The 26279-nt window shown below is 42.4% G+C and overlaps 1 protein-coding gene across 1 annotated transcript; it reads left to right on the plus strand.

The window, feature by feature from the left end:
• Positions 1-7656: 7656 nt before the first annotated feature.
• Positions 7657-15791, plus strand: LOC129842391 (zinc finger protein 501-like). The gene is made up of 2 exons (XM_055910934.1): positions 7657-8249; positions 12956-15791. The coding sequence occupies exons 1-2, from the start codon at positions 7901-7903 to the stop codon at positions 13942-13944; spliced, it is 1338 nt and encodes a 445-aa protein (XP_055766909.1). The 5' UTR covers positions 7657-7900; the 3' UTR covers positions 13945-15791.
• Positions 15792-26279: the final 10488 nt, after the last annotated feature.

The following is a 26279-nucleotide window of genomic DNA, read 5'->3' on the forward strand; positions in this document are numbered from 1 at the left end:
TTGTCTTAAAGGGGGAAGGTGTTACAGGCTTTGGTTTTTATAGCTAGGTCCTAGTTGTTGTTACTAGTCAACTTTCAATGAACACTGAGAGCAAAACTGCAAGATTATGTTATAATACTTTTATTGCATCAAATGGTTGTTTTATGCAACAGAATAGAGGGTTCTTAGAACTATTGTGTCTGTGTGTTCTACTGAGGATATGCCTCTGGGAGAAAACACTGACAGGAGATTTCCAATGTCTTTTGGGTGATAAAACCTAAAGAGACCACATTCCAGAGCATGAGTTAATGTTTCTGTTCTATATGGTACCAGGGAGAGATGACCCCAGGGCCAGACCCTGGTCTCTACACAAAGACTACTGTTTTTACAGCAGATACTGTCTGCTATGAATTATAAGTATCTTTCATACAAATCTTAACCTTTTGACCCATTTACATTACATTTACATTTAAGTCATTTAGCAGACGCTCTTATCCAGAGCGACTTACAAATTGGTGCATTCACCTTATGACATCCAGTGGAACAGCCACTTTACAACAGTGCATCTAAATCTTTTAAGGGGGGGGAGGGGGGTCAGAAGGATTACTTTATCCTATCCTAGGTATTCCTTAAAGAGGTGGGGTTTCAGGTGTCTCCGGAAGGTGGTGATTGACTCCGCTGTCCTGGCGTCGTGAGGGAGTTTGTTCCACCATTGGGGGGCCAGAGCAGCGAACAGTTTTGACTGGGCTGAGCGGGAACTGTACTTCCTCAGTGGTAGGGAGGCGAGCAGGCCAGAGGTGGATGAACGCAGTGCCCTTGTTTGGGTGTAGGGCCTGATCAGAGCCTGGAGGTACTGAGGTGCCGTTCCCCTCACAGCTCCGTAGGCAAGCACCATGGTCTTGTAGCGGATGCGAGCTTCAACTGGAAGCCAGTGGAGAGAGCGGAGGAGCGGGGTGACGTGAGAGAACTTGGGAAGGTTGAACACCAGACGGGCTGCGGCGTTCTGAATGAGTTGTAGGGGTTTAATGGCACAGGCAGGGAGCCCAGCCAACAGCGAGTTGCAGTAATCCAGACGGGAGATGACAAGTGCCTGGATTAGGACCTGCGCCGCTTCCTGTGTGAGGCAGGGTCATACTCTGCGGATGTTGTAGAGCATGAACCTACAGGAACGGGCCACCGCCTTGATGTTAGTTGAGAACGACAGGGTGTTGTCCAGGATCACTGGGCTGAGCGGGAACTGTACTTCCTCAGTGGTAGGGAGGCGAGCAGGCCAGAGGTGGATGAACGCAGTGCCCTTGTTTGGGTGTAGGGCCTGATCAGAGCCTGGAGGTACTGAGGTGCCGTTCCCCTCACAGCTCCGTAGGCAAGCACCATGGTCTTGTAGCGGATGCGAGCTTCAACTGGAAGCCAGTGGAGAGAGCGGAGGAGCGGGGTGACGTGAGAGAACTTGGGAAGGTTGAACACCAGACGGGCTGCGGCGTTCTGGATGAGTTGTAGGGGTTTAATGGCACAGGCAGGGAGCCCAGCCAACAGCGAGTTGCAGTAATCCAGACGGGAGATGACAAGTGCCTGGATTAGGACCTGCGCAGCTTCCTGTGTGAGGCAGGGTCGTACTCTGCGGATGTTGTAGAGCATGAACCTACAGGAACGGGCCACCGCCTTGATGTTAGTTGAGAACGACAGGGTGTTGTCCAGGATCACGCCAAGGTTCTTAGCGCTCTGGGAGGAGGACACAATGGAGTTGTCAACCGTGATGGCGAGATCATGGAACGGGCAGTCCTTCCCCGGGAGGAAGAGCAGCTCCGTCTTGCCGAGGTTCAGCTTGAGGTGGTGATCCGTCATCCACACTGATATGTCTGCCAGACATGCAGAGATGCGATTCGCCACCTGGTCATCAGAAGGGGGAAAGGAGAAGATTAATTGTGTGTCGTCTGCATAGCAATGATAGGAGAGACCATGTGAGGTTATGACAGAGCCAAGTGACTTGGTGTATAGCGAGAATAGGAGAGGGCCTAGAACAGAGCCCTGGGGGACACCAGTGGTGAGAGCGCGTGGTGAGGAGACAGATTCTCGCCATGCTACCTGGTAGGAGCGACCTGTCAGGTAGGACGCAATCCAAGCGTGGGCCGCGCCGGAGATGCCCAACTCGGAGAGGGTGGAGAGGAGGATCTGATGGTTCACAGTGTCGAAGGCAGCCGATAGGTCTAGAAGGATGAGAGCAGAGGAGAGAGAGTTAGCTTTAGCAGTGCGGAGCGCCTCCGTGATACAGAGAAGAGCAGTCTCAGTTGAATGACTAGTCTTGAAACCTGACTGATTTGGATCAAGAAGGTCCCCGTGTGGCTCAGTTGGTAGAGCACGGCGCTTGCAACGCCAGGGTTGTGGGTTCGATTCCCACGGGGGGCCAGTACAAAAATAAATAAATAAATAAATAATAAAAAAATAAAAAAAAATATATATAAAAAAATAATAAATAAATAAATAAAAAGTATGAATGTATGTACTTGTAAGTCGCTCTGGATAAGAGCGTCTGCTAAATGACTTAAATGTAAATGTAAATGTAAGGTCATTCTGAGAGAGATAGCAGGAGAGCTGGCCAAGGACGGCACGTTCAAGAGTTTTGGAGAGAAAAGAAAGAAGGGATACTGGTCTGTAGTTGTTGACATCGGAGGGATCGAGTGTAGGTTTTTTCAGAAGGGGTGCAACTCTCGCTCTCTTGAAGACGGAAGGGACGTAGCCAGTGGTCAGGGATGAGTTGATGAGCGAGGTGAGGTAAGGGAGAAGGTCTCCGGAAATGGTCTGGAGAAGAGAGGAGGGGATAGGGTCAAGCGGGCAGGTTGTTGGGCGGCCGGCCGTCACAAGACGCGAGATTTCATCTGGAGAGAGAGGGGAGAAAGAGGTCAGAGCACAGGGTAGGGCAGTGTGAGCAGAACCAGCGATGTCGTTTGACTTAGCAAACGAGGATCGGATGTCGTCGACCTTCTTTTCAAAATGGTTGACGAAGTCATCTGCAGAGAGGGAGGAGGGGGGGGGGGGGGGGGGAGGAGGATTCAGGAGGGAGGAGAAGGTGGCAAAGAGCTTCCTAGGGTTAGAGGCAGATGCTTGGAATTTAGAGTGGTAGAAAGTGGCTTTAGCAGCAGAGACAGAAGAGGAAAATGTAGAGAGGAGGGAGTGAAAGGATGCCAGGTCCGCAGGGAGGCGAGTTTTCCTCCATTTCCGCTCGGCTGCCCGGAGCTCTGTTCTGTGAGCTCGCAATGAGTCGTCGAGCCACGGAGCGGGAGGGGAGGACCGAGCCGGCCTGGATAGGGGACATAGAGAGTCAAAGGATGCAGAAAGGGAGGAGAGGAGGGTTGAGGAGGCAGAATCAGGAGATAGGTTGGAGAAGGTTTGAGCAGAGGGGAGAGATGATAGGATGGAAGAGGAGAGAGTAGCGGGGGAGAGAGAGCGAAGGTTGGGACGGCGCGATACCATCCGAGTAGGGGCAGTGTGGGAAGTGTTGGATGAGAGCGAGAGGGAAAAGGATACAAGGTAGTGGTCGGAGACTTGGAGGGGAGTTGCAATGTGGTTAGTGGAAGAACAGCATCTAGTAAAGATGAGGTCAAGCGTATTGCCTGCCTTGTGAGTAGGGGGGGAAGGTGAGAGGGTGAGGTCAAAAGAGGAGAGGAGTGGAAAGAAGGAGGCAGAGAGGAATGAGTCAAAGGTAGACGTGGGGAGGTTAAAGTCGCCCAGAACTGTGAGAGGTGAGCCGTCCTCAGGAAAGGAGCTTATCAAGGCATCAAGCTCATTGATGAACTCTCCGAGGGAACCTGGAGGGCGATAAATGATAAGGATGTTAAGCTTGAAAGGGCTGGTAACTGTGACAGCATGGAATTCAAAGGAGGCGATAGACAGATGGGTAAGGGGAGAAAGGGAGAATGACCACTTGGGAGAGATGAGGATCCCGGTGCCACCACCCCGCTGACCAGCTGCTCTCGGGGTGTGCGAGAACACGTGGGCGGACGAAGAGAGAGCAGTAGGAGTAGCAGTGTTATCTGTGGTGATCCATGTTTCCGTCAGTGCCAAGAAGTCGAGGGACTGGAGGGAGGCATAGGCTGAGATGAACTCTGCCTTGTTGGCCGCAGATCGGCAGTTCCAGAGGCTACTGGAGACCTGGAACTCCACGTGGGTCGTGCGCGCTGGGACCACCAGATTAGGGTGGCCGCGGCCACGCGGTGTGAAGCGTTTGTATGGTCTGTGCAGAGAGGAGAGAACAGGGATAGACAGACACATAGTTGACAGGCTACAGGAGAGGCTACGCTAATGCAAAGGAGATTGGAATGACAAGTGGACTACACGTCTCGAATGTTCAGAAAGTTAAGCTTACGTAGCAAGAATCTTATTGACTAAAATGATTAAAATGATACAGTACTGCTGAAGTAGGCTAGTTGGCAGTGGCTGCGTTGTTGACACTACACTAATCAAGTCGTTCCGTTGAGTGTAATAGTTTCTACAGTGCTGCTACAGTGCTGCTATTCGGTGGCTAGCTGGCTAGCTAGCAGTGTTGATTACGTTACGTTGCGTTAAAAGAACGACAATAGCTGGCTAGCTAACCTAGAAATTCGCTCTAGACTACACAATTATCTTTGATACAAAGACGGCTATGTAGCTAGCTATGTAGCTAGCTACGATCAAACAAATCAAACCGTTGTACTGTAATGAAATGAAATGAAAATGTGATACTACCTGTGGAGCGAAGCGGAATGCGACCGGGTTGTTGAGTGCGGAAGTTCTATTCGGTAGACGTTGGCTAGCTGTTGGCTAGCTAGCAGTGTTTCCTACGTTAAGGACGACAAATAGCTGGCTAGCTAACCTCGGTAAATTAAGATAATCACTCTAAAACTACACACTCTGAACTACCCAATTATCTTGGATACGAAGACAGCAAAGACAACTATGTAGCTAGCTAACACTACACTAATCAAGTCGTTCCGTTGAGTGTAATAGTTTCTACAGTGCTGCTGTTCGGTAGACGGTGGACGTTTGCTAGCTGGCTAGCTGGCTAGCTGCTGGGCAGATAGCAGTGTAGACTGCGTTAGGACGACGAAATACGATAATTACGCAATTATCTTTGATACAAAGACGGCTATGTAGCTAGCTAAGAAGAAGTTGCTAAGATTAGACAAATCAAACCGTTGTACTATAATGAAATGTAATGAAATGTAATGAAAAGTTATACTACTATTCGGTAGACGGTGGACGTTTGCTAGCTGGCTAGCTGGCTAGCTGCTGGGCAGATAGCAGTGTGGACTACGATAGGACGACGAAATACGATAATTACGCAATTATCTTTGATACAAAGACGGCTATGTAGCTAGCTAAGAAGAAATTGCTAAGGTTAGACAAATCAAACCGTTGTACTACAATGAAATGTAATGAAATGTAATGAAAAGTTATACTACCTGCGGAGCGAATGCGAATGCGACCGCTCGCTCCAAACCGGATGTTGCACCAGTATATGCAGTTATCTTAGCCAGCCAGCTAACTTTAGCTATATGCAGTTATCTTAGCCAGCCAGCTAACTTTAGCTATATGCAGTTATCTTAGCCAGTCAGCTAATGTTAGCTATAAGCAGTTATCTGAGCCAGCCAGCTAACGTTAGCTATATGCAGTTATCTTAGCCAGCAAGCTAACATTAGTTATATGCAGTTATCTTAGCCAGCCAGCTAACATTAGCTATATGCAGTTATCTTAGCCGGGCCAGCTAATGTTAGCTATATGCAGTTATCTTAGCCAGCCAGCTAACATTAGCTATTTGCAGTTATCTTAGCCAGCCAACTAACGTTAGCTATACGCAGGTATCTTAGCCAGTCAGCTAGTTATCTTAGCCAGGCCAGCTAACATTAGCTATATGCAGTTATCTTAGCCAGCCAGCTAACATTAGCTATATGCAGTTATCTTAGCCAGCCAGCTAACATTAACTATATGCTGTTATCTTAGCCAGCCAGCTAAAGTTAGCTATATGCAGTTATCTTAGCCAGCCAGCTAACATTAGCTATATGCAGTTTTCTCAGCCGGGCCAGCTAACATTAGCTATATGCAGTTATCTTAGCCAGCCAACTAACACTAGCTATATGCAGTTATCTTAGCCAGCCAGCTAACTTTAGCTATATGCAGTTATCTTAGCCAGCCAGCTAACTTTAGCTATATGCAGTTATCTTAGCCAGCCAGCTAACATTAGCTATATGCAGTTATCTTAGCCAGTCAGCTAACATTAGCTATATGTAGTTATCTTAGCCAGCCAGCTAACATTAGCTATATGCAGTTATCTTAGCCGGGCCAGCTAACATTAGCTATATGCAGTTATCTTAGCCGGGCCAGCTAACATTAGCTATATGCTGTTATCTTAGCCAGCCAGCTAATGTTAGCTAAATACAGTTATCTTAGCTAGCCAGCTAACGTTAGCTATATGCAGTTATCTTAGCCAGCCAACTAACATTAGCTATATGCAGTTATCTTAGCCAGCCAGCTAACATTAGCTATATGCAGTTATCTTAGCCAGTCAGCTAACATTAGCTATATGTAGTTATCTTAGCCAGCCAGCTAACATTAGCTATATGCAGTTATCTTAGCCGGGCCAGCTAACATTAGCTATATGCAGTTATCTTAGCCGGGCCAGCTAACATTAGCTATATGCTGTTATCTTAGCCAGCCAGCTAATGTTAGCTAAATACAGTTATCTTAGCTAGCCAGCTAACGTTAGCTATATGCAGTTATCTTAGCCAGCCAACTAACATTAGCTATATGCAGTTATCTTAGCCGGGCCAGCTAACATTAGCTATATGCAGTTATCTTAGCCGGCCAGCTAATGTTAGCTAAATGAAGTTATCTTAGCCAGCCAGCTAACGTTAGTTATATCCAGTTATCTTAGCCAGCCAGCTAACATTAGCTATATGCAGTTATCTTAGCCAGCCAGCTAACGTTAGCTATATGCAGTTATCTTAGCCAGCCAGCTAACGTTAGCTATATGCAGTTATCTTAGCCAGCCAGCTAACATTAGCTATTTAGCCAACTAGCTATTTATCCAAATATCTATTAGCCTAACAAGCGTAGCCCACCAGCTACCGTTAGCTATTTAGCCAACTAGCTATTAGCCGAACAAGTGTAAACGACCAGCTAACGTTAGCTATTTAGCCAAATAGCTATTAGCCTAACAAGCGTAGCCAACCAGCTAACGTTAGCTATTTAGCCAACTAGGTATTAGCCTAACCACTGTAGCCTACCAGCTAACGTTAGCTATTTAGCCAACTAGCTATTAGCCTAACCACTGTAGCCAACCAGCTAACGTTAGCTATTTAGCCAACTGGCTATTAGCCTAACCACTGTAGCCAACCAGCTAACGTTAACTATTTAGCCAACTGGCTATTAGCCCAACAAGCGTAACCAACCTTTGTGTTTTAAGAAACATGTAATAAAGCAAAAGCATAACTGTTTGTACTTATAGGTAACCAGATCTTCAATACAACTGAGTGCTGTTACACTGGTGAATTAAAAACTCATGCGTCCTACACTTTAGCTTTTTGTTTGAAAATAAAATATACAATTTACTCAACTGCGTTACCCACTCCAGTCAGCAGATGGCAGTCTGGAGATTTAAGGCAATGCTACTAGTGTGACGTTTAATTTAGTGGACGGAACGCTTCTTTCAACAGCAGCAACAGTTCGTCCGACACCTCAGTAGCTTGCTAGACAAAATAGCCGAACCAATAAAGCTCTTTAGAAGCTTTCTTGTTTATTAGCCACTGTGTTTTAAACCCACTTCTGTCGTCTAGTTGGTTATTCGATTTAATTAAATATTTCATATTTAATTTCATATTTCACGGTTGTTATTAGTCAGCTAGCGGGTTGGTTGAGTTAGCATTAGCCTAGCTAGCTAAAATACCCGACCATGAGTTCACTAAGCTACTCGCCTCCTGCTAAAGAAGAGAGGGTCTGCTGGACGGAGAAAGAGGGACTGTGGCTGAACGTTATCGTGAAAGAGGAAGAGGAGGATGTCACAATACAAAAACAAGTAGAGGGTGAGGCTGTTACAGTGAAAGAAGAAGAGAAAGACGTTTCAGTGAAAGAAGAGGAAGACGCGTTCAGAGTGAAAGAGGAGGAGGATGTTACAGTAAAAGAAGAGGGGGAAGAGAAAGAGGAGGATGCCGTTTTTGAAGTAAAGGGCCAAGAGATAACTGTCACATTGAAGGAGGAGAAGGAAGAACAGGAGGAGGAGACAGGAGATCTGATTAAGACCAGTAAGTACTGTCTTAAAAACAGGAGCACAAACTTTTGTTGAACTGATGCGTGGTTTTAAAGCAGCGTTCTACTGAATGTTTATGCTTGAATTATTAATTATTATTATTATTATTAATTATTATTTAATTATTATTATTAAGTTATAATGTAGGAATTGATAACTACACTGTAAGATGTGTATACCACCAAAGAGCGGGTCACCAACAAAACCTTAACAATCGATTAGCAAATTCACAACTTTAATGTCAATCAGAATTGACAAACAAGATATAAATGACACGGGATGTGTGTTGCTATAGTAACTCGTGTGGTTGTGATGTGTGTTGCTATAGTAACTTGTGGGGGTAGTGAACACCCAGACAGTGGACATCTTTGAAAACAAAACCAGGAAGCTACTTCATCGTTACCCAGAAAGGATTTGATGTTGAGATTAAAAACGGCTGCATTGGCCCTTTAATGTAAGATTCATACGGCTTCTTATGTGTTATATTTATCCAACATAACTACCTTACCGTGAATGATTTCAATTAAAATAGTCAACAAGAAACAATAATAATATTAACTACGACTACATACACCCTTCTACACCCTGCTAGCTGACCACCGATGTTTATTGCAATTCATGTAAGTTAAGTTAGGTTATGAGCATGTTTTGGAGTGAAGATGGAGATGACTGTCACATTGGAAGAAGAGAAGGAAGAAGAGGAGAAAACTGAATATCTGGGCTCGGTTTCCCAAACGCATGTTAAGGCATCCAATGGTTCTAACGATGAACGGGCCCTGATTAACACTAGTAAGTACTACCTTAAAAACAGAGACACAAATTCTGCAGTTGTTGAACTGATGTTTGGTGTTGAAGGGGAAATCTGCAATTGCTACATCCATATTGTGACTTTTAAATTATTTATTTATAGCCATTGATTCTTGAAGAATATAACACATGCCCCATGAGCTTAGTTCAACTGTTGTACCCCATCAGAACACCAAATAAGCTTTTTTACTCCAATGTTTAGAAACAATGTAAATCAACACTGTATAGCCTCAACATGGTTAAAGCATGGTTAAAACTATAATGTTGATATCATGGAAGGTCAGTCCTTGCATCCATAGGTCTGTCTATGTATTTGAGAGTAGTTACATTTCTCCAGCCCCATCCATCATCTTATTACCTAAACAGTGGTGGAATGACAGCCTTGTTATTGTTTGAACTGCAGATTGGTTAATTTGATTGTGTGGCTTTTTTTAAAGGGGCAACCTAGGATTTAAACAGCAACAAAATGGCTGACCAGAGACTTGGTTTGGTAAACAGCTGAGGGATGGGGGCTGGAGAAATGTAACCACTCTCAAATTCATAGAGAAAGCTATTGTAGCAACCGTAACCCAAAACCTAGCGACCTCGTCAAGAAGTTCAGACATCTTGGCGTAACAGTTATATGGTGTTGGCTTGACAGTTGCTGGACCCAGGTTTGAGTTCAGCTCAGGGCCTCCCCCTGAATTCATTACACTATGAATACAGGGACTGGCCATCCATGAGGTCAAAATTATCGTTTTAAACAGATTTTGAGGCTATATAGTATATTCTATAATTTCCAGTGAAGATTTCCTGTGGGGGCAAATTATTAGAGCTGTTGATATGTCATTGTATAATATTCAGCCAATTTTTTTTCATGCCATTATATTAAAGGCAAGACATACCTAGATTCAATTACATTCATGAATTGGTTTGAAACCTTTGTTTTAAACCCTTCTCAAAGTTGGTGCCTTGACGGATTTGTAAAAAATGGTTTGTCACGAAACACAATTTTTTATTTTAACCTTTATTTAACTAGGCAAGTCAGTTTAGAATAAATTCTTATTTACAATGACTGCCTACCCCGGACGACGCTGGGCCAATTGTGCGCCGCCCTATGGGACTCCCAATCATGGCCGGTTGTGATACAGCCTGGATTTGATCCAGGGTGTCTGTAGTGGCGCCTCAAGCACTGAGATGCGGTGTCCTCTGCGCCACCTGGGAGCCCCAGAATCATGTTCCAGTGCTGTCCCCAACTAAAATACATCTTGGTCAACCAAGAGTCATCTGTTCTTTCTACCAATCGCCCCATGTGTTTTTATAAAATCAACTATACGTACTGAACTTGTCTGATGCTTTAAAAAAAATCATAACTTTATTGACAACACCCAAATGGATACTGTCATTAACGCGGTTCTTAATACTGTAGCAAACATTATACTAAGCAGGACATTCAAGCGAGCCTTACAATTATAATCCAAAGTAGTGTGAAATGCAGTCATAAGCAACCTGGAAATGGAGGTTACTCCCCTGAGTGTTCCCCAATTCACATTCAGAATAGTTTGTGAAAACTAAAATCTTTGCTCACCATTTTTGCTCTAATCAGATATAGTACATCCATAACTAGTGCTTTCCTCATTACCAGATATACGACATCCATAACTAGTGGTTTCCTCATTAGCAGATATACTACATCCATGACTAGTGGTTTCCTCATTAGCAGATACAGTGGGGCAAAAAAGTATTTAGTCAGCCACCAATTGTGCAAGTTCTCCCACTTAAAAAGATGAGGGAGGCCTGTAATTTTCATCGTAGGTACACTTCAACCATGACAGACAAAATGAGAAAAAGATATCCAGAAAATCACATTGTAGGATTTTTTATGAATTTATTTGCAAATTATGGTGGAAAATAAGTATTTGGTCACCTACAAACAAGCAAGATTTCTGGCTCTCACAGACCTGTAACTTCTTCTTTAAGAGGCTCCTCTGTCCTCCACTCGTTACCTGTATTAATGGCACCTGTTTGAACTTGTTATCAGTATAAAAGACACCTGTCCACAACCTCAAACAGTCACACTCCAAACTCCACTATGGCCAAGACCAAAGAGCTGTCAAAGGACACCAGAAACAAAATTGTAGACCTGCACCAGGCTGGGAGGACTGAATCTGCAATAGGTAAGCAGCTTGGTTTGAAGAAATCAACTGTGGGAGCAATTATTAGGAAATGGAAGACATACAAGACCACTGATAATCTCCCTCGATCTGGGGCTCCACGCAAGATCTCAGCCCGTGGGGTCAAAATGATCACAGGAACGGTGAGCAGAAATCCCAGAACCACACGGGGGGACCTAGTGAATGACCCGCAGAGAGCTGGGACCAAAGTAACAAAGCCTACCATCAGTAACACACATTGCCGCCAGGGACTCAAATCCTGCAGTGCCAGACGTGCCGCCCTGCTTAAGCCAGAACATGTCCAGGCCCGTCTGAAGTTTGCTAGAGAGCATTTGGATGATCCAGAAGAAGATTAGGAGAATGTCATATGGTCAGATGAAACCAAAATATAACTTTTTGGTAAAAACTCAACTCGTCGTGTTTGGAGGACAAAGAATGCTGAGTTGCATCCAAAGAACACCATACCTACTGTGAAGCATGGGGGTGGAAACATCATCATGCTTTGGGGCTGTTTTTCTGCAAAGGGACCAGGACGACTGATCCGTGTAAAGGAAAGAATGAATGGGGCCATGTATCGTGAGATTTTGAGTGAAAATCTCCTTCCATCAGCAAGGGCATTGAAGATGAAACGTGGCTGGGTCTTTCAGCATGACAATGATCCCAAACACACCGCCCGGGCAACGAAGGAGTGGCTTCGTAAGAAGCATTTCAAGGTCCTGGAGTGGCCTAGCCAGTCTCCAGATCTCAAACCCATAGAAAATCTTTGAAGGGAGTTGAAAGTCCGTGTTGCCCAGCAACAGCCCCAAAACATCACTGCTCTAGAGGAGATCTGCATGGAGGAATGGGCCAAAATACCAGCAACAGTGTGTGAAAACCTTGTGAAGACTTACAGAAAACGTTTGACCTCTGTCATTGCCAACAAAGGGTATATAACAAAGTATTGAGATAAACTTTTGTTATTGACCAAATACTTATTTTCCACCATATTTTGCAATTAAATTCATTAAAAATCCTACAATGTGATTTTCTGGATTTTTTTCCTTCTCATTTTGTCTGTCATAGTTGAAGTGTACCTATGATGAAAATTACAGGCCTCTCTCATCTTTTTAAGTGGGAGAACTTGCACAATCGGTGGCTGACTAAATACTTTTTTGTCCCACTGTATACTACATCCATAACTAGTGGTTTCCTCATTTCCAGATATACTACATCCATAACTAGTGGTTTCCTCATTACCAGATACACTACATCCATAACTAGTGGTTTCCTCATTACCAGATATACCACATCCATAACTAGTCGTTTCCTCATTACCAGATACACTACATCCATAACTAATGGTTTCCTCATTAGCAGGGAGGAGTTTCTACAACCAGATACACCACATCCATAATTAGTGGTTTCCTCATTAGTAGGGAGGAGTTTCTATAACCAAATTGCATTTGCATCGCCCTCGTGCCGCAATTTTAGGAAACATAGAAAGGGGCTTATATTGGAGACCAAAAGTTGTCTGGCACAGTGCTTAGAGTTTCAACAACATGAATAACGTATTTCTAGCCTACAATCACCGATGTTACTACTAAAATATGACTATTCTTGCTCATTTTAAGACAATTGTAACATTCATTACAGACTTCAATTGTTGTACAACATCATGGTTACGCTGTTGGCATCACCTTTTACAGTGGATTTCCACTGTTGTGGGCCTTGAACCATTTGTCTGACTTTGTTGTTCACACAGGAGAGAGACGGGACTATCGTGGATCCTCTGGGGAGCCTCAACAACCTCATGATGCGGAAGAGGCAGAGAAGAGTCCTTCCAGACCAGAACACCTCAAGAAACACCTGCAGAGATCCACATGGAAGAGAACTCACTGCTGCTCTGACTGTGGGAAGAGATTCACCTCATCAGGCATTAAAATTCATCAGAGAATCCACACAGGAGAGAAACCTTATAGCTGTGATCAATGTGGGAAGAGTTTTACTACATCTGGCTCTCTGACAGTGCACCAGAGAATACACACAGGAGAGAAACCTTATAGCTGTGGTCAATGTGGGAAGAGGTTTACTCAGTCAACCAGCCTGATATCACACCAGAGAATACACACAGGAGAGAAACCTTATAGCTGTGATCAATGTGGGAAGAGTTTTACTACATCTGGCTCTCTGACTTTACACCAGAGAATACACACAGGGGAGAAATCTTATAGCTGTGATCAATGTGGGAAAAGTTTTATTCAATCTAGTTATCTGACAATGCACCAGAGACTACACACAGGAGAGAGACCTTACAGCTGTGGTCAATGTGGGAAGAGTTTTTGTCAATCTAGAGATCTGATAGTGCACCAGAGAGCACACACAGGAGAGAAACCTTATAGCTGTGGTCAATGTGGGAAGAGTTTTACTACATCTAGCATTCTGACTCGACACCAGAGAACACACACAGGAGAGAAACCTTATAGCTGTGGTCAATGTGGGAAGAGTTTTACTACATCTAGCATTCTGACTCAACACCAGAGAACACACACAGGAGAGAAATCTTATAGCTGTGGTCAATGTGGGAAGAGTTTTGTTCGATCTGGCCATCTGACAATACACCAGAGAACACACACAGGAGAAAAACCTTATAGCTGTGGTCAATGTGGGAAGAGTTTTGTTCGATCTGACTATCTGACATTACACCAGAGAACACACACAGGAGAAAAACCTCATAGCTGTGATCAGAGATAAAAGATCTCTGATCAAATATCAGAAAATTTATACATGAAGGAGTTGTTTCATGATATCAATGAATTAATGTCATAATGTAGAAGCCTAAACGTCCCCTGTTCTATGGATTTCAGAATGATATATATATATATTAGCCTGGGGGGGGTGGAAGAGTACTATTTATGTGATTTAACAAAAAGTGACTAACAAAAAAAGAGTTGTCCTCTAACCAGGGATGTACACATTGTTCTCAGATTCCGTGTGGTTTTTGAGCTGTTAGTTTTAACAGGACGTGCAACCTCATCTCCCTCCTCAATGTGATATCGATGAGATGATGACAAATAAGTGTTGTGTTCCTTTGTTTAGCGACCCCTAAATTTAAATGCATCACTCCAAAATGTAGCTCACTGTCTTCTGCAGGTTGTCCTCTAACCAGTGAGGTAAAATATATCTCCCATTTCCATATGTTTTTTTTAGTTGTGTTAGTTTCAACAGCAAGTACAACCTGATTTACCAACCCCCCCCCCTAATTGATATCAGTGATTTATTGCTACTTGTCAAAACAACAGCGTTTTTGGTGCTTGTGTCTGTGGTGAGGACCTCTTGGTTTCTGATTGTCTCAAGGTTGGGCAGTCAAAAAGATTTGTGTTTTGTGTTTAGCCAGTGTGTTCCATGGATCACACATTATTTTGACTTTCCGTATTGGAGATGAGTTTTGTTTGGGCTCGTTCCAAGGGGACGAGAGTTCTAGAAGCTAGTGAGTTTTAGGAAGACGACATGAAGGGAGAACTGATTAAAATAAAATATACACTTTCTTTTTTCTTGTTTTTAATTGTTGACAGCCAGTAGACACCATGTTTATATTGTAGTTGATTATAATGTGAAATGGAAGTTGTTTTCTGTTGATGGTGAGCATTCTCTTAAATTAGTCTTTGTTTTTTCCATTTATGTTTTGAGGTTGGACTTTAGCTCGTATAGCTCGTTAGCACGTAGGGCGCACTGATTGGTGTCACCTCGTTAGTCAATATGTGTTACACCTGTGCTAGCTTGTCCATCTCGTTAGTGGGAAGGTGTTTCAGGTTCTATTTAAGAGTGTCTGGCCCAGTGCTCCAGTTGTCTTGATAGATGTGGAATGTCAACACCTTTAGTTGATCCACCTTTTTGGTTTACTTCCTGTGTAAGTTTGGTGTGGGTTTTTCTTTTGTTTGCCTCTTCTTGGGCAGATTTAGTGGGTCTCATGGTGGGTGTCTTTTATGTCCCTTTTATGTTTTATTGTTACAAGTCAACTTTCAGTGGACATTGAGAGCAAAACTGCAACATTATGTTATAATACTTTTATTGCATCAAATGGTTGTTTTATGCAACAGAATAGAGGGTTCTTAGAACTATTGTGTTGGTGTGTTCTACTGAGGATGGGCCTCGGAGAGAAAACACTGACAGGAGATTTACAATGTATTTTGGGTGATAAAACCTAAAGAGACCGCATTCCAGAGCATGAGTTAATGTTTCTGTTCTATATGGTACCAGGGAGAGGGCCAGTAAACCTCAGGGCCAGTTCTCGTCTCTACACAAAGAGTACTGTTTTTACATGAGATACTGTCTGCTGTGAATTATAAGTATCTTTCATACAAATCTTAACCTTGTGACCCGTTCTATACATCTGTTGTTCGTCATGTAGGTTGAAAGGGGTGTATCTTGGCTGTAAAAGACCTTTGTACTTTTGTCTCGTGGCTCTCAACAAATCATCTGGGGGTTATTTGTCGACCAGCCATCATTATTGTAGAGCACTCAATTGATTCACTTTATATGTGCGTTGTCTTGACCTGCTCCCTTATTAATAAGTGAATAAAGATTTAGTTTAAGAATAACTCTGACTTGTGTGATAAGTTTGTCTCATTTGATATTAAAGAAATTAACCACATTTGGCGATGGGGATGTGACTCTTCATTTGGTGATGCTCCTGATGACCTGGGTAAATGGTACACGAGGGATCCCTCAAACTTGGAATCTCAGGAGACCACACTTCGGGAACGGAGCAGATGGACCCACCTTTGATCTGAGAGGCAGCGAGCCGAGTGGATACCACATCTCAAACGTAGTTTAAAAAAAAGAAAAAGGTGAGTGAAACAAGCAGAGTTTAAAAAAAAAAAGGCCTTGTAGGCTTTCAGTGAGTATTCCTGTGTGAGGGGGCATCTTGGAGGCGTAAACAGGGCCGAGGCAATAGCCTCTGAGTGTGTGTTCCTGAGTGAGGGGACACCTTGGAGGTGTGAACAGGGCCGAGCCAGCTATCTATGTGAACTGGATGCAAACTAGAATCTGTGTTTACTAGTTAAGACCATGTATGATATAGTATAAGCTAGTAAGGTGCACCTATAATTATTCCCAGTATGAAAGGAGTTGCTAGATTTATTAATTAAACCTAGGAAGTTAGTGAAACAAGGTGGCTGATTAGCTGTTGATGTTGAAGAAGCGTCCCGTCCACTAGATTAAGTCAGAGTGGCAGAATCACCTGAATGACGCACATCGCCATCTGCTGACTGGAGTTGGTATCGCAGTTGAGAAAATACTTTCAGACAAAAAGCTAAATAGCGACTGCCTCTAAAAACCAACGACTCCCTTTGAAAACGGGCGATGCGGCATCAGAAACATTAATTATAGTGTAAAAATGTACTACACAGTGCAGATACACAGAATAACTTTGGTCATACCCACTCAGCACGTGACGTCGAATTATGGGCGAAATCAGGTCTCTGTTGTGGCCTCTGTTTTGCCCTAAAATAGTCATCCCTAATTGGGTTGTGTATAACTATGCAAATGTCTCTCGGACAAGGTAACTTTTATCAATATACACTTTAAAAACTAAAGTTTCTTGGAGTATCCTTTAGGCGTTCTTCAAATTGAAACTGTGGGGGAACCCCTAAAAGTTCATTGAAGAAAACCTTTTGGGATTCATTTTTTAAACTCCCTGTCCACCCTCCCTCCATTATAAAAACATATTTTAATAATAACAATATTGACAATATTGATTTAAATAATTAATTGTTTATTTAGTGGCACCACAAATGTGAATTAATATTTGCAAAACAATTTACCAAACAAAACACATTACAAAATTGCAACATTTCTGCAGACATGTCAGACCATAATAAATAATACATTTACTTTGTATAGTGCTTTTCATGACATTTAAAATATATAAAATAATGATGTACAATAAAAACATACATTAAAAATGAATCATAGGTAAACTAGCAATATTGTAGACTTGATGCTAAATACAGATTTTTAAGCTTTAGTGTGTATATCGTATCCACTTAGTTATGTTAGGAAGTTTGCCATCTTTATGACCGGCCCTGGTAACTTCACCCCAACTTCTCTTATCCCCAGAACACAGTAACCCTGTCTGGCTCTGGCGTTCCGCCAGCGGAACTCCTCCCACATTCCACTGAAAAGGCAGAGCGCAAAATTCAAAATATATTTTTTTGAAATATTTAACTTTCACACATTAACAAGTCCAATACAGCAAATGAAAGGTACACATCTTGTGAATCCAGCCAACATGTCCGATTTTTAAAATGTTTTACAGCGAAAACAGCACGTATATTTATGTTAGCTCACCACCAAATACAAAAAAGAACAGACATTTTTCACAGCACAGGTAGCATGCACAAAGCCAACCTAACTAACCAAGAACCAACCAAACTAACCAACAAACAACTTCATCAGATGACAGTCTTATAACATGTTATTCAACAAATCTATGTTTTGTTAGAAAAATGTGCATATTTCAGGTATAAATCATAGTTTACATTGCAGCTACAATCAGAAATTGCACCGAAAACAGCCATAATAATTACAGACACCAACGTCAAATACCTAAATACTCATCATAAAACATTTCTGAAAAATACATAGTGTACAGCAAATGAAAGACAGGCATCTTGTGATTCCAGACAATATTTCCGATTTCTTAAGTGTTTTACAGTGAAAACACAATATAGCGTTATATTAGCTTACCACAATAGCCAGAAACACAAGCCATTCCCCAGTAGCAAATGTTAGCGATCGTAACAAACCAGCAAAAGATATATAATTTTTGACTAACCTTGATAAGCTTCATCAGATGACAGTCCTATAACATCAGGTTATACATACACTTATGTTTTGTTCGAAAATGTGCATATTTAGAGCTGAAATCAGTGGTTATACATTGTGCTAACGTAGCATCTTTTTCCCACAACGTCCGGATATTTTTCTGACACTTTTTCTGACACACATATTCTGACCAAATGACTATTCATAAACATAACTAAAAAATACATGTTGTATAGGAAATGATAGATACACTAGTTCTTAATGCAATCGCCGTGTTAGAATTCTAAAAATAACTTCATTACGACATCCAGCTTAGGTATAGCGAGAGAGTACCCAAAAGCTGGGCGCAAACGACTAGCACAACATGTTCGACAGATATATGAAATAGCATCATAAAATGGGTCCTACTTTTGCTGATCTTTCATCAGAATGTTGTACAAGGGGTCCTTTGTCGGGAACAATCGTTGTTTGGATTTAGAACGGCCTTTTTCCCTCTCGATTTAGCAAGCACACTTGCCAAGTGGCGCAAATCTCTCCATGTCAACAAACGGAAGATCACGGCAAAACTCCCGAAAAAAATTCAATAATCTGATTAAACTATATTGAAAAAACATACTTTACGATGATGTTGTCACATGTATCAAATAAAATCAAAGCCGGAGATATTAGTCGTCCTTAACGGCAGCTTATCAGAAGGCAAATCCAGGTCCCTGCTCGCGCTCTCCAGAAAACAGGAAACTGGTGACACGTCATGCCAAGAGCTTTAATTCGAGGCCAGATCAAGTTACACACTCAATTTCTTCTCTCACTGCTTGTCGACATCTAGTGGAAGACGTATGAAGTGCATCTAAACTAATAAATATCAAGGACTTTAATAGGCAGCCCCTAGAAGAGTGCATCGATTTCAGATATTCCACTTCCTGTCAGGAAGTTTGCTGCAAAAGGAGTTCTGTTTTACTCACAGATATAATTCAAACGGTTTTAGAAACTAGAGAGTGTTTTCTATCCAATAGTAATAATAATATGCATATTGTATGAGCAAGAATTGAGTACGAGGCCGTTTAAATTGGGCACGATTTTCCCCCAAAGTGAAAACAGCGCCCTCTGTCCTCAACAGGTTTTAACAACATAAGTGTTTTTCTGACATTTTGGGGAAATTTAAGGGAAAATAAAAAATACAGCCCTAGCAGAGCCCCAAGTCCCATGGGGACATCCTCGAGGGCGTGGATGTTCATCAGCTGTAGTTTTATATAAGCATGCACACCTATGTTTATGAAGAAACAGATGATTGGTGCATAGGCATACCTTGTCACGGACATAAAGGCCACTCGGGTCCTCATTGAAGAGGTAGAACAGAATCGCTGCTGTGGTCTCGAGTCTGTCGTGGATAATCGTCTCAGAAATATAACACTCTTACAAGAACTTGTCAATTCAACATATGCTTTTAATATAATGTATCACAAGCCGTGTCAGTCCGCGGAAAGACCAACTTCCATAAGCACTGGCTCTGTTCTTATACACACACAGCACATGAGTTCATTACATACTTTCATTAAATTACTTCTCCTAGGTCATCTGCCAATATTATTCTTCATTTCAGGCTTCCTGCTTGTTTACGCCCAATAACGCCTGTATCCGCTCTTGATTAGATTATAATGGTGGCAGGACCCTCTTGTCTCCTAAAATTAATATATGTCTATCTTACCCTAACACTTATGGCCTTTACCCAAAGCACTTATGGCCTTTCCTCTCTATTTAATCTTCATAATGGTGTCCTGCTCTTTCCATTAATGCACTTTAAAGTACGACCCTGCCTCACACAGGAAGCGGCGCAGGTCCTAATCCAGGCACTTGTCATCTCCCGTCTGGATTACTGCAACTCGCTGTTGGCTGGGCTCCCTGTCTGTGCCATTAAACCCCCACAACTCATCCAGAACGCCGCAGCCCGTCTGGTGTTCAACCTTCCCAAGTTCTCTCACGTCACCCCGCTCCTCCGCTCTCTCCACTGGCTTCCAGTTGAAGCTCGCATCCGCTACAAGACCATGGTGCTTGCCTACGGAGCTGTGAGGGGAACGGCACCTCAGTACCTTCAGGCTCTGATCAGGCCCTACACCCAAACAAGGGCACTGCGTTCATCCACCTCTGGCCTGCTCGCCTCCCTACCACTGAGGAAGTACAGGTCCCGCTCAGCCCAGTCAAAACTGTTCGCTGCTCTGGCCCCCCAATGGTGGAACAAACTCCCTCACGACGCCAGGACAGCGGAGTCAATCACCACCTTCCGGAGACACCTGAAACCCCACCTCTTTAAGGAATACCTAGGATAGGATAAAGCAATGCTTCTGACCCCCCCCCCCCCCCTAAAAGATTTAGATGCACTATTGTAAAGTGGCTGTTCCACTGGATGCATAAGGTGAATGCACCAATTTGTAAGTCGCTCTGGATAAGAGCGTCTGCTAAATGACTTAAATGTAAATGTAAAGCACGCATGGCCATTTTACTATCTGTTTTATCTTTGGTTTCCTGTTTTTACCAGAATGGCAAATGCACTCACTTGTTGCCTTCTCCTCCTATATTCTAATGTACACCTCTATGTCTGTCCCTAAATGTATCATTCACTCCCACAAGTCCTAGTAAAGTAAAGCAATGCTCTTACTACACTTACTAATTTTATTACAAAATACATTAGAGAAAGGGAAGGAATAAGAGCAAATACCTCTTCTGTATTGTCCTTCAGGGACTGTCAAAATAGCAGGATGATGTCCTCACCCCTGCCTCGCCTCTCTACCTCTGATAGTCCTTGAATTATCTTTTTGTCTATATCCATTCCATGGACTTGATTCATTTATGAGAAGGTCTGAAAAGATCATTTGCACACATTTGTATGCTAATAGATGTCAGTTTGTATTGACTGCTATGTAGGTTAAATGTACACTTCAAATGCAGCTGTCCTACAACATATCTGTACCTTCTTCTTGATCCCATTTGCATTGTGTCCATGTTCTGTCCTATACGAATTTGAACAGAAGAGAAAATGTGTCAAAGAATAGTCTTACAAGCATTTAAATATATATATATTAAATAAATATTGAAAAATAAATGGCATCAACATACAATTGAATGCAAAATAGAAGAACATATTGGAGAAAGCACTAGCCAAATCAGTAGTGCCATACAGGCCGAACATCACATTTCAAGATATCTTTGTACACAAATTGTTCAATATTTTAACAGGCTGACTGGAAAGATTATACGCAACATTTTGCTGCGTGGCAATACTTGTGTTTGGATTCTGAAGGGAATTTATACAAAAGAGGTAGTCTGGACACTGTATTAATACCATTATGCATTTGAATCCCATCTACAGCTACCATCTAAGCTATTAATTTCCCTCCACAAGGGGGCGGACATGTAACATTTCCAAAATGGGATAGTATTGTCCATGTAACGTTTCCAAATGGGATAGTATTGTACATGTAACGTTTCCAAAATGGGATAGTATTGTACATGTAAAATTTCCAAAATGGGATAGTATTGTCCATGCAACGTTATGCCCCCTTGTGAGTTAATAGTATTGCATGCTGTAGCAGGCTATATAAAGAGGAAGACCTCCATTGACGATTCAGTTTGTTGTAACATCTCGTCTGGACAGGTCACCGTCGTTAGTTAGTTAACGTTAGCTAGTTCATTATCACAAAAGTGAGAACTGCTCTAGATTGGAGACTTACGTTAATGAGTGTAAAGCCATGTTGGCTTTATGGAAACGATATACAATATATGGGAAAGAATATAGTTCAGGGAAATGATCCAAACCTAGTTGTGCCTAGTTAGGACATAACGTTAGCTAGCTAGATAACGGTACTGTACTGTAGCTCATACAACGCCGACGGTCAAACCCGTCTTTCTAATATTTGCGGTAATTAGCTATAGTAACGTTATGGAAGGTAATTCACAGAAAACCATCATTGTCTTCGTTATTCATTAGTATGTTATTGTAGCGTGGTTCATTCTGCGTTGTGTAATTCTTAATGAAGACGCTGCCACAACTGATGGTCTGCTCGTTGAAATCTTTTTATTTGCCCTGCACACGAAGAGACAACACACACGTTACCCTTGGTGCAGTCACAGCTCTCCGGCACCTTGCTAACCGAGGGTCAGGCAAAAGAGCGCCAAAAGGAATTAACAGGTGCTGCGTGCACACACTCGCTGCACAACAGCATATACAAGTAAAACTATACAGAACATAATTCTGACAAAATAAAAGACATACCTGCACACGAAGAGACAACACACACGTTACCCTTGGTGCAGTCACAGCTCTCCGGCACCTTGCTAACCGAGGGTCAGGCAAAAGAGAACGATAAAGTGGTGTGGGGATACAGATAACCCGCGATGGGCCAAACCAAAATATACAAAACTTTTACAATCACTTGTATGTACAATATTGGTATGAAAAAGTGTTTGTACACCAAATAAAAACATTAGCTATGCAGCTGTAATTAAATAAAAAAATACACTGAATTATTATTATTATTATCAGATTATTAACATCCCCTCTTGACCTGGCCTATTTGAATTGGTCCTTGTGTGCAATTTGGTGCGTAATCTAGGGGAACAACATCACACTGCTACATTATATTAGTATATAAATGATTTAGAGACATATTCAGAGCCAAACATCAACCCAACTTAACCTTTTTAACTGTTATCGCATCCAAACTTGTCTCCATCGTTTTCAGTTGTAATTGCGAAGCTCCCGGAAGAAGTCCAGCAACAACGGAGGTTCCTCGATGAACCCACCTTCTAACAAGTTCTTTGAAGAACCTTTTGGTGGTGTTTTTCATTGACCAAGAACCCTACGGTTCTTAGGGGATCTGAGAACAACTCCAGTTGAACCCTTCATTTTTAGAGTGTAGTCGGCTCTATTTACTCTCAGATTCAAACATGCTGATTAGCATCAACGATCAAGTCAGCTGCTGCTCCGATACAGTATGAGGTGAGACGGAAAACTGATGTTGAACCGGGCAGTCAGCTGCTGCTGCTCCAATACAGTATGAGGTGAGACGGTGAACTAATGTTGAACTGGGCAGTCAGCTGCTGCTCCAATACAGTATGGGGTGAGACGGTGAACTGGGCAGTCAGCTGCTGCTGCTCCAATACAGTATGAGGTGAGACGGTGAACTGGGCAGTCAGCTGCTGCTGCTCCAATACAGTATGAGGTGAGATGGTGAACTAATGTTGAGCTGGGCAGTCAGCTGCTGCTGCTCCAATACAGTATGAGGTGAGACGGTGAACTGATGTTGAACTGGGCAGTCAGTCATTCATTCTGTACTATGAGTCTGGTCTATCATTGTTGGTATTGAAAAAGCCTATTGCACATTGTGGTGGAAATTCTAACCAATAAGAAGAGACTTTGACATTCAAACAATCAACCTTTATTTGATAAGAATTGCAATAATGTAGCTGGTCAGCCCTACACTCTGAGGTGGAAGGCCGAGAGCTCGATGACACAAGGAGTTCAGAAGCCTTATATAGTCAAACTATCTTGTGCATATAGAAAACACGTGATCTTGGTATGTGTCCGTGTGTGGAGAACGAGACACAGACTAACTGTGAATTGGTCGTCTCGTTCTTTAGCAACAGCTAGTTATTCTAGTTTTCCAGTGAGGTGTCAAAACAACAGGAAGTCACTCTAGACACAGTTCCTCTGAAGTAGATCACTGGTTCCCTGAATTGGGCCGAGCGCCTTTGGCCTGTGTCGAGAGGGTGTGTGGTTACAGACCCACACAAACATACACATAAACTTCTCAACCTTAAAGAGAACCTTCAACACATTAGAAGTCATATAAACTTAAAGAGGTTAACATAGATTTTTCCCAAACAACATTGCACAGAGATAAATCAGATCCAGCCTGAACTGTGTGATGTAGTAGGGAGTTGTAGTTTCTCTAGATATAAATCAGATCCAGACTGAACTGTGTGATGTAGTAGAGAGTTGTAGTTTCTCTAGAGATAAATCAGACCCAGACTGAACTGTGGGATGTAGTAGAGTTGTAGTTTCCAACAGGCCAATATTCTACATAATTTAGCGCATAAAATGTAATTAACTACAATGACCATAATCCATTGCGTGCCTACTTGTCTTGTCTGTGTTTCTTTTACACCTGTCATGTAAAAGAGACGGAAGAATGCGCAATGGTCAATGCTATCTGGAATCCTTGGGCCAACCCCACCCTAAACCCTAACCTTAACCACTACCTTAACTATTTTAAATGTCAACTTCAACGGGCTAGGGACGTCCCAAGGATGTATCTCTACCTGGAAATACATGATCTAAGTGATTGATCGATGGTATTCAGCAGTCATAAAGCCTTATTTACTTTAATGAACAACTAAAATAGTGATTTTGCCAGAAAGCAGCTCTTCACTTTATTGACTGACTGATCCATTCATCCTTCCATCCCTCCTCAGCCTTCCTCTCCTCTGAAGACCCAGTGAGGGTGGAGCTCAGTCAGAGAGATGTTGAGGGACTGGTTAGGAAGAGTACTTCTACAGCCAGAGAGGTGAGAGGTCACATGGTTTAGATGGTAAATATTTATGTCCCATCTTTTATTTAACCAGGTAGGCCAGTTGAGAACAAGTTCTCATTTAGTTCTCAGTGCGACACAAACAACAACACAGAGTTACACGTAAACAAACAAACAGTCAATAACACAAAAGAAAAATTAAAAAATCTATGTAGTGTGCGCAAATATAGAAGAGTAGGGAGGTAATAAATAGGCCCTGGAGGCGAAAATAATTACAATTTAGCATGAATACTGGAGTGATAGATGTGCAGATGATGACGTGCAAGTAGAGATACTGGGGTGCAAAAGAGCAAATAATAACATGGGGATGAGGTAGTCGGGTGTGCTATTTACAGATTGGCTGTGTACAGGTACAGGGGTGCATCACGTCAGCAAAAGGGAATATGTTCCATCATCTATGTTTATTTACATTTGTGCAAATTGTTCACTGATATGGGTGTAATTTCTCACCCCCTTTTGGCTGTATGAAAGTTAATTTCCCCTCAGACACACACATTTGTTATTTGCTATTATGAAGGTAATTTGTGTCAAATGTTCTTTTCCCCACTCATTCACCCCATCTCTTTACATTGCTTATGCATATTCGGTGGCCAGACTCAAATTCCGAACACAATGCCCATCCTGGCAGATCTAAACTTAATGCAGCACATTGTGACTTTTGTGCATCCTGACCTAATGCAGCTTGGAGTGATCAGATGACAGATGTCACATTTAGGTGCCAGGAGTAACTGAGGCTGTAGATGCTCCATATCCATTACTTTGAGTGTTTTAAATAATATGACTAAATGTGTTTCTGTGTTGCCGGGGCAGTCAAGAAATGGAACAGCAAGGCCACAGAACATGACATAAGCAGAGCTTTGGGAGACTACCTCAAGCCCCTGGTTTAGCCAGGGGTGGTGTTTACCACTCCACCATGCCTTCAGCAGGCTGGAAATGTGAGATTGATACTGTTTTTCATACTAAGATGGACCAAGACTCTGTTGATTGGTCAGTCATTGGGTTAATTTGTTTTGCAATATGTTCAAATCAAGCTTTATTTATACAGCACATTTCAGACATGCAACACAATGGCTTCACAGGAAAAAACAATGAAAATAAACATAAATATTTAGTACACAAACATAAGAGGATAAAAAAACACTAACAACAATTTAAAGACTAATCAGCATCCTAAGGAAATGCCATTGATTAAAATGTTAAAATTTCCAACCCAAAATATTAGCTTGTTTTTTAGGAGGGGTTCTGAAAGACACTATGGGGGTGTCCAATGAAAATTGACTAGTAACAACAACTAGGACCTAAAAGACACCCACCATGAGAACCACTAAATCTTCCCAAGAGGGAAACAAAAGAAAAACCCAAACCAAAACAAAGGTGGCGCAACTAAAGGTGTTGACTCTCCACATCTAACAAGACAACTAGAGCACTGGACCAGACACTCTTAAATAGAACCTGGACCAGCTCAGGTGAAACACCTTCCCACTAACGAGATGGACAAGCCAGCACAGGTGTAACAAATACTGACTAACGAGGTGACACCAATCAGTGCGTCCTTATTGCTAACGAGCTATACGTGCTAATGAGCTATACATGCTAACGAGCTATACGTGCTAACGAGACGTGTATATTGGCTATGCTTGCTAACGTCCAAACATAAATAGAAAAACCAGACTGTAA

Source organism: Salvelinus fontinalis, unplaced genomic scaffold (genome assembly GCF_029448725.1).
Source record: "Salvelinus fontinalis isolate EN_2023a unplaced genomic scaffold, ASM2944872v1 scaffold_0036, whole genome shotgun sequence".
In the NCBI taxonomy this organism is placed as follows: domain Eukaryota; kingdom Metazoa; phylum Chordata; class Actinopteri; order Salmoniformes; family Salmonidae; genus Salvelinus; species Salvelinus fontinalis.

What these genes read in the sequence shown, in the direction of transcription:
- LOC129842391 (XM_055910934.1), top strand. Translation starts at nt 7,901, where the DNA reads ATGAGTTCACTAAGCTACTCGCCTCCTGCTAAAGAAGAGAGGGTCTGC. An exon ending in AGGAGATCTGATTAAGACCA is followed by an intron (nt 8,250 to 12,955) that starts GTAAGTACTGTC and finishes TTGTTCACACAG; the next exon opens with GAGAGAGACGGGACTATCGT.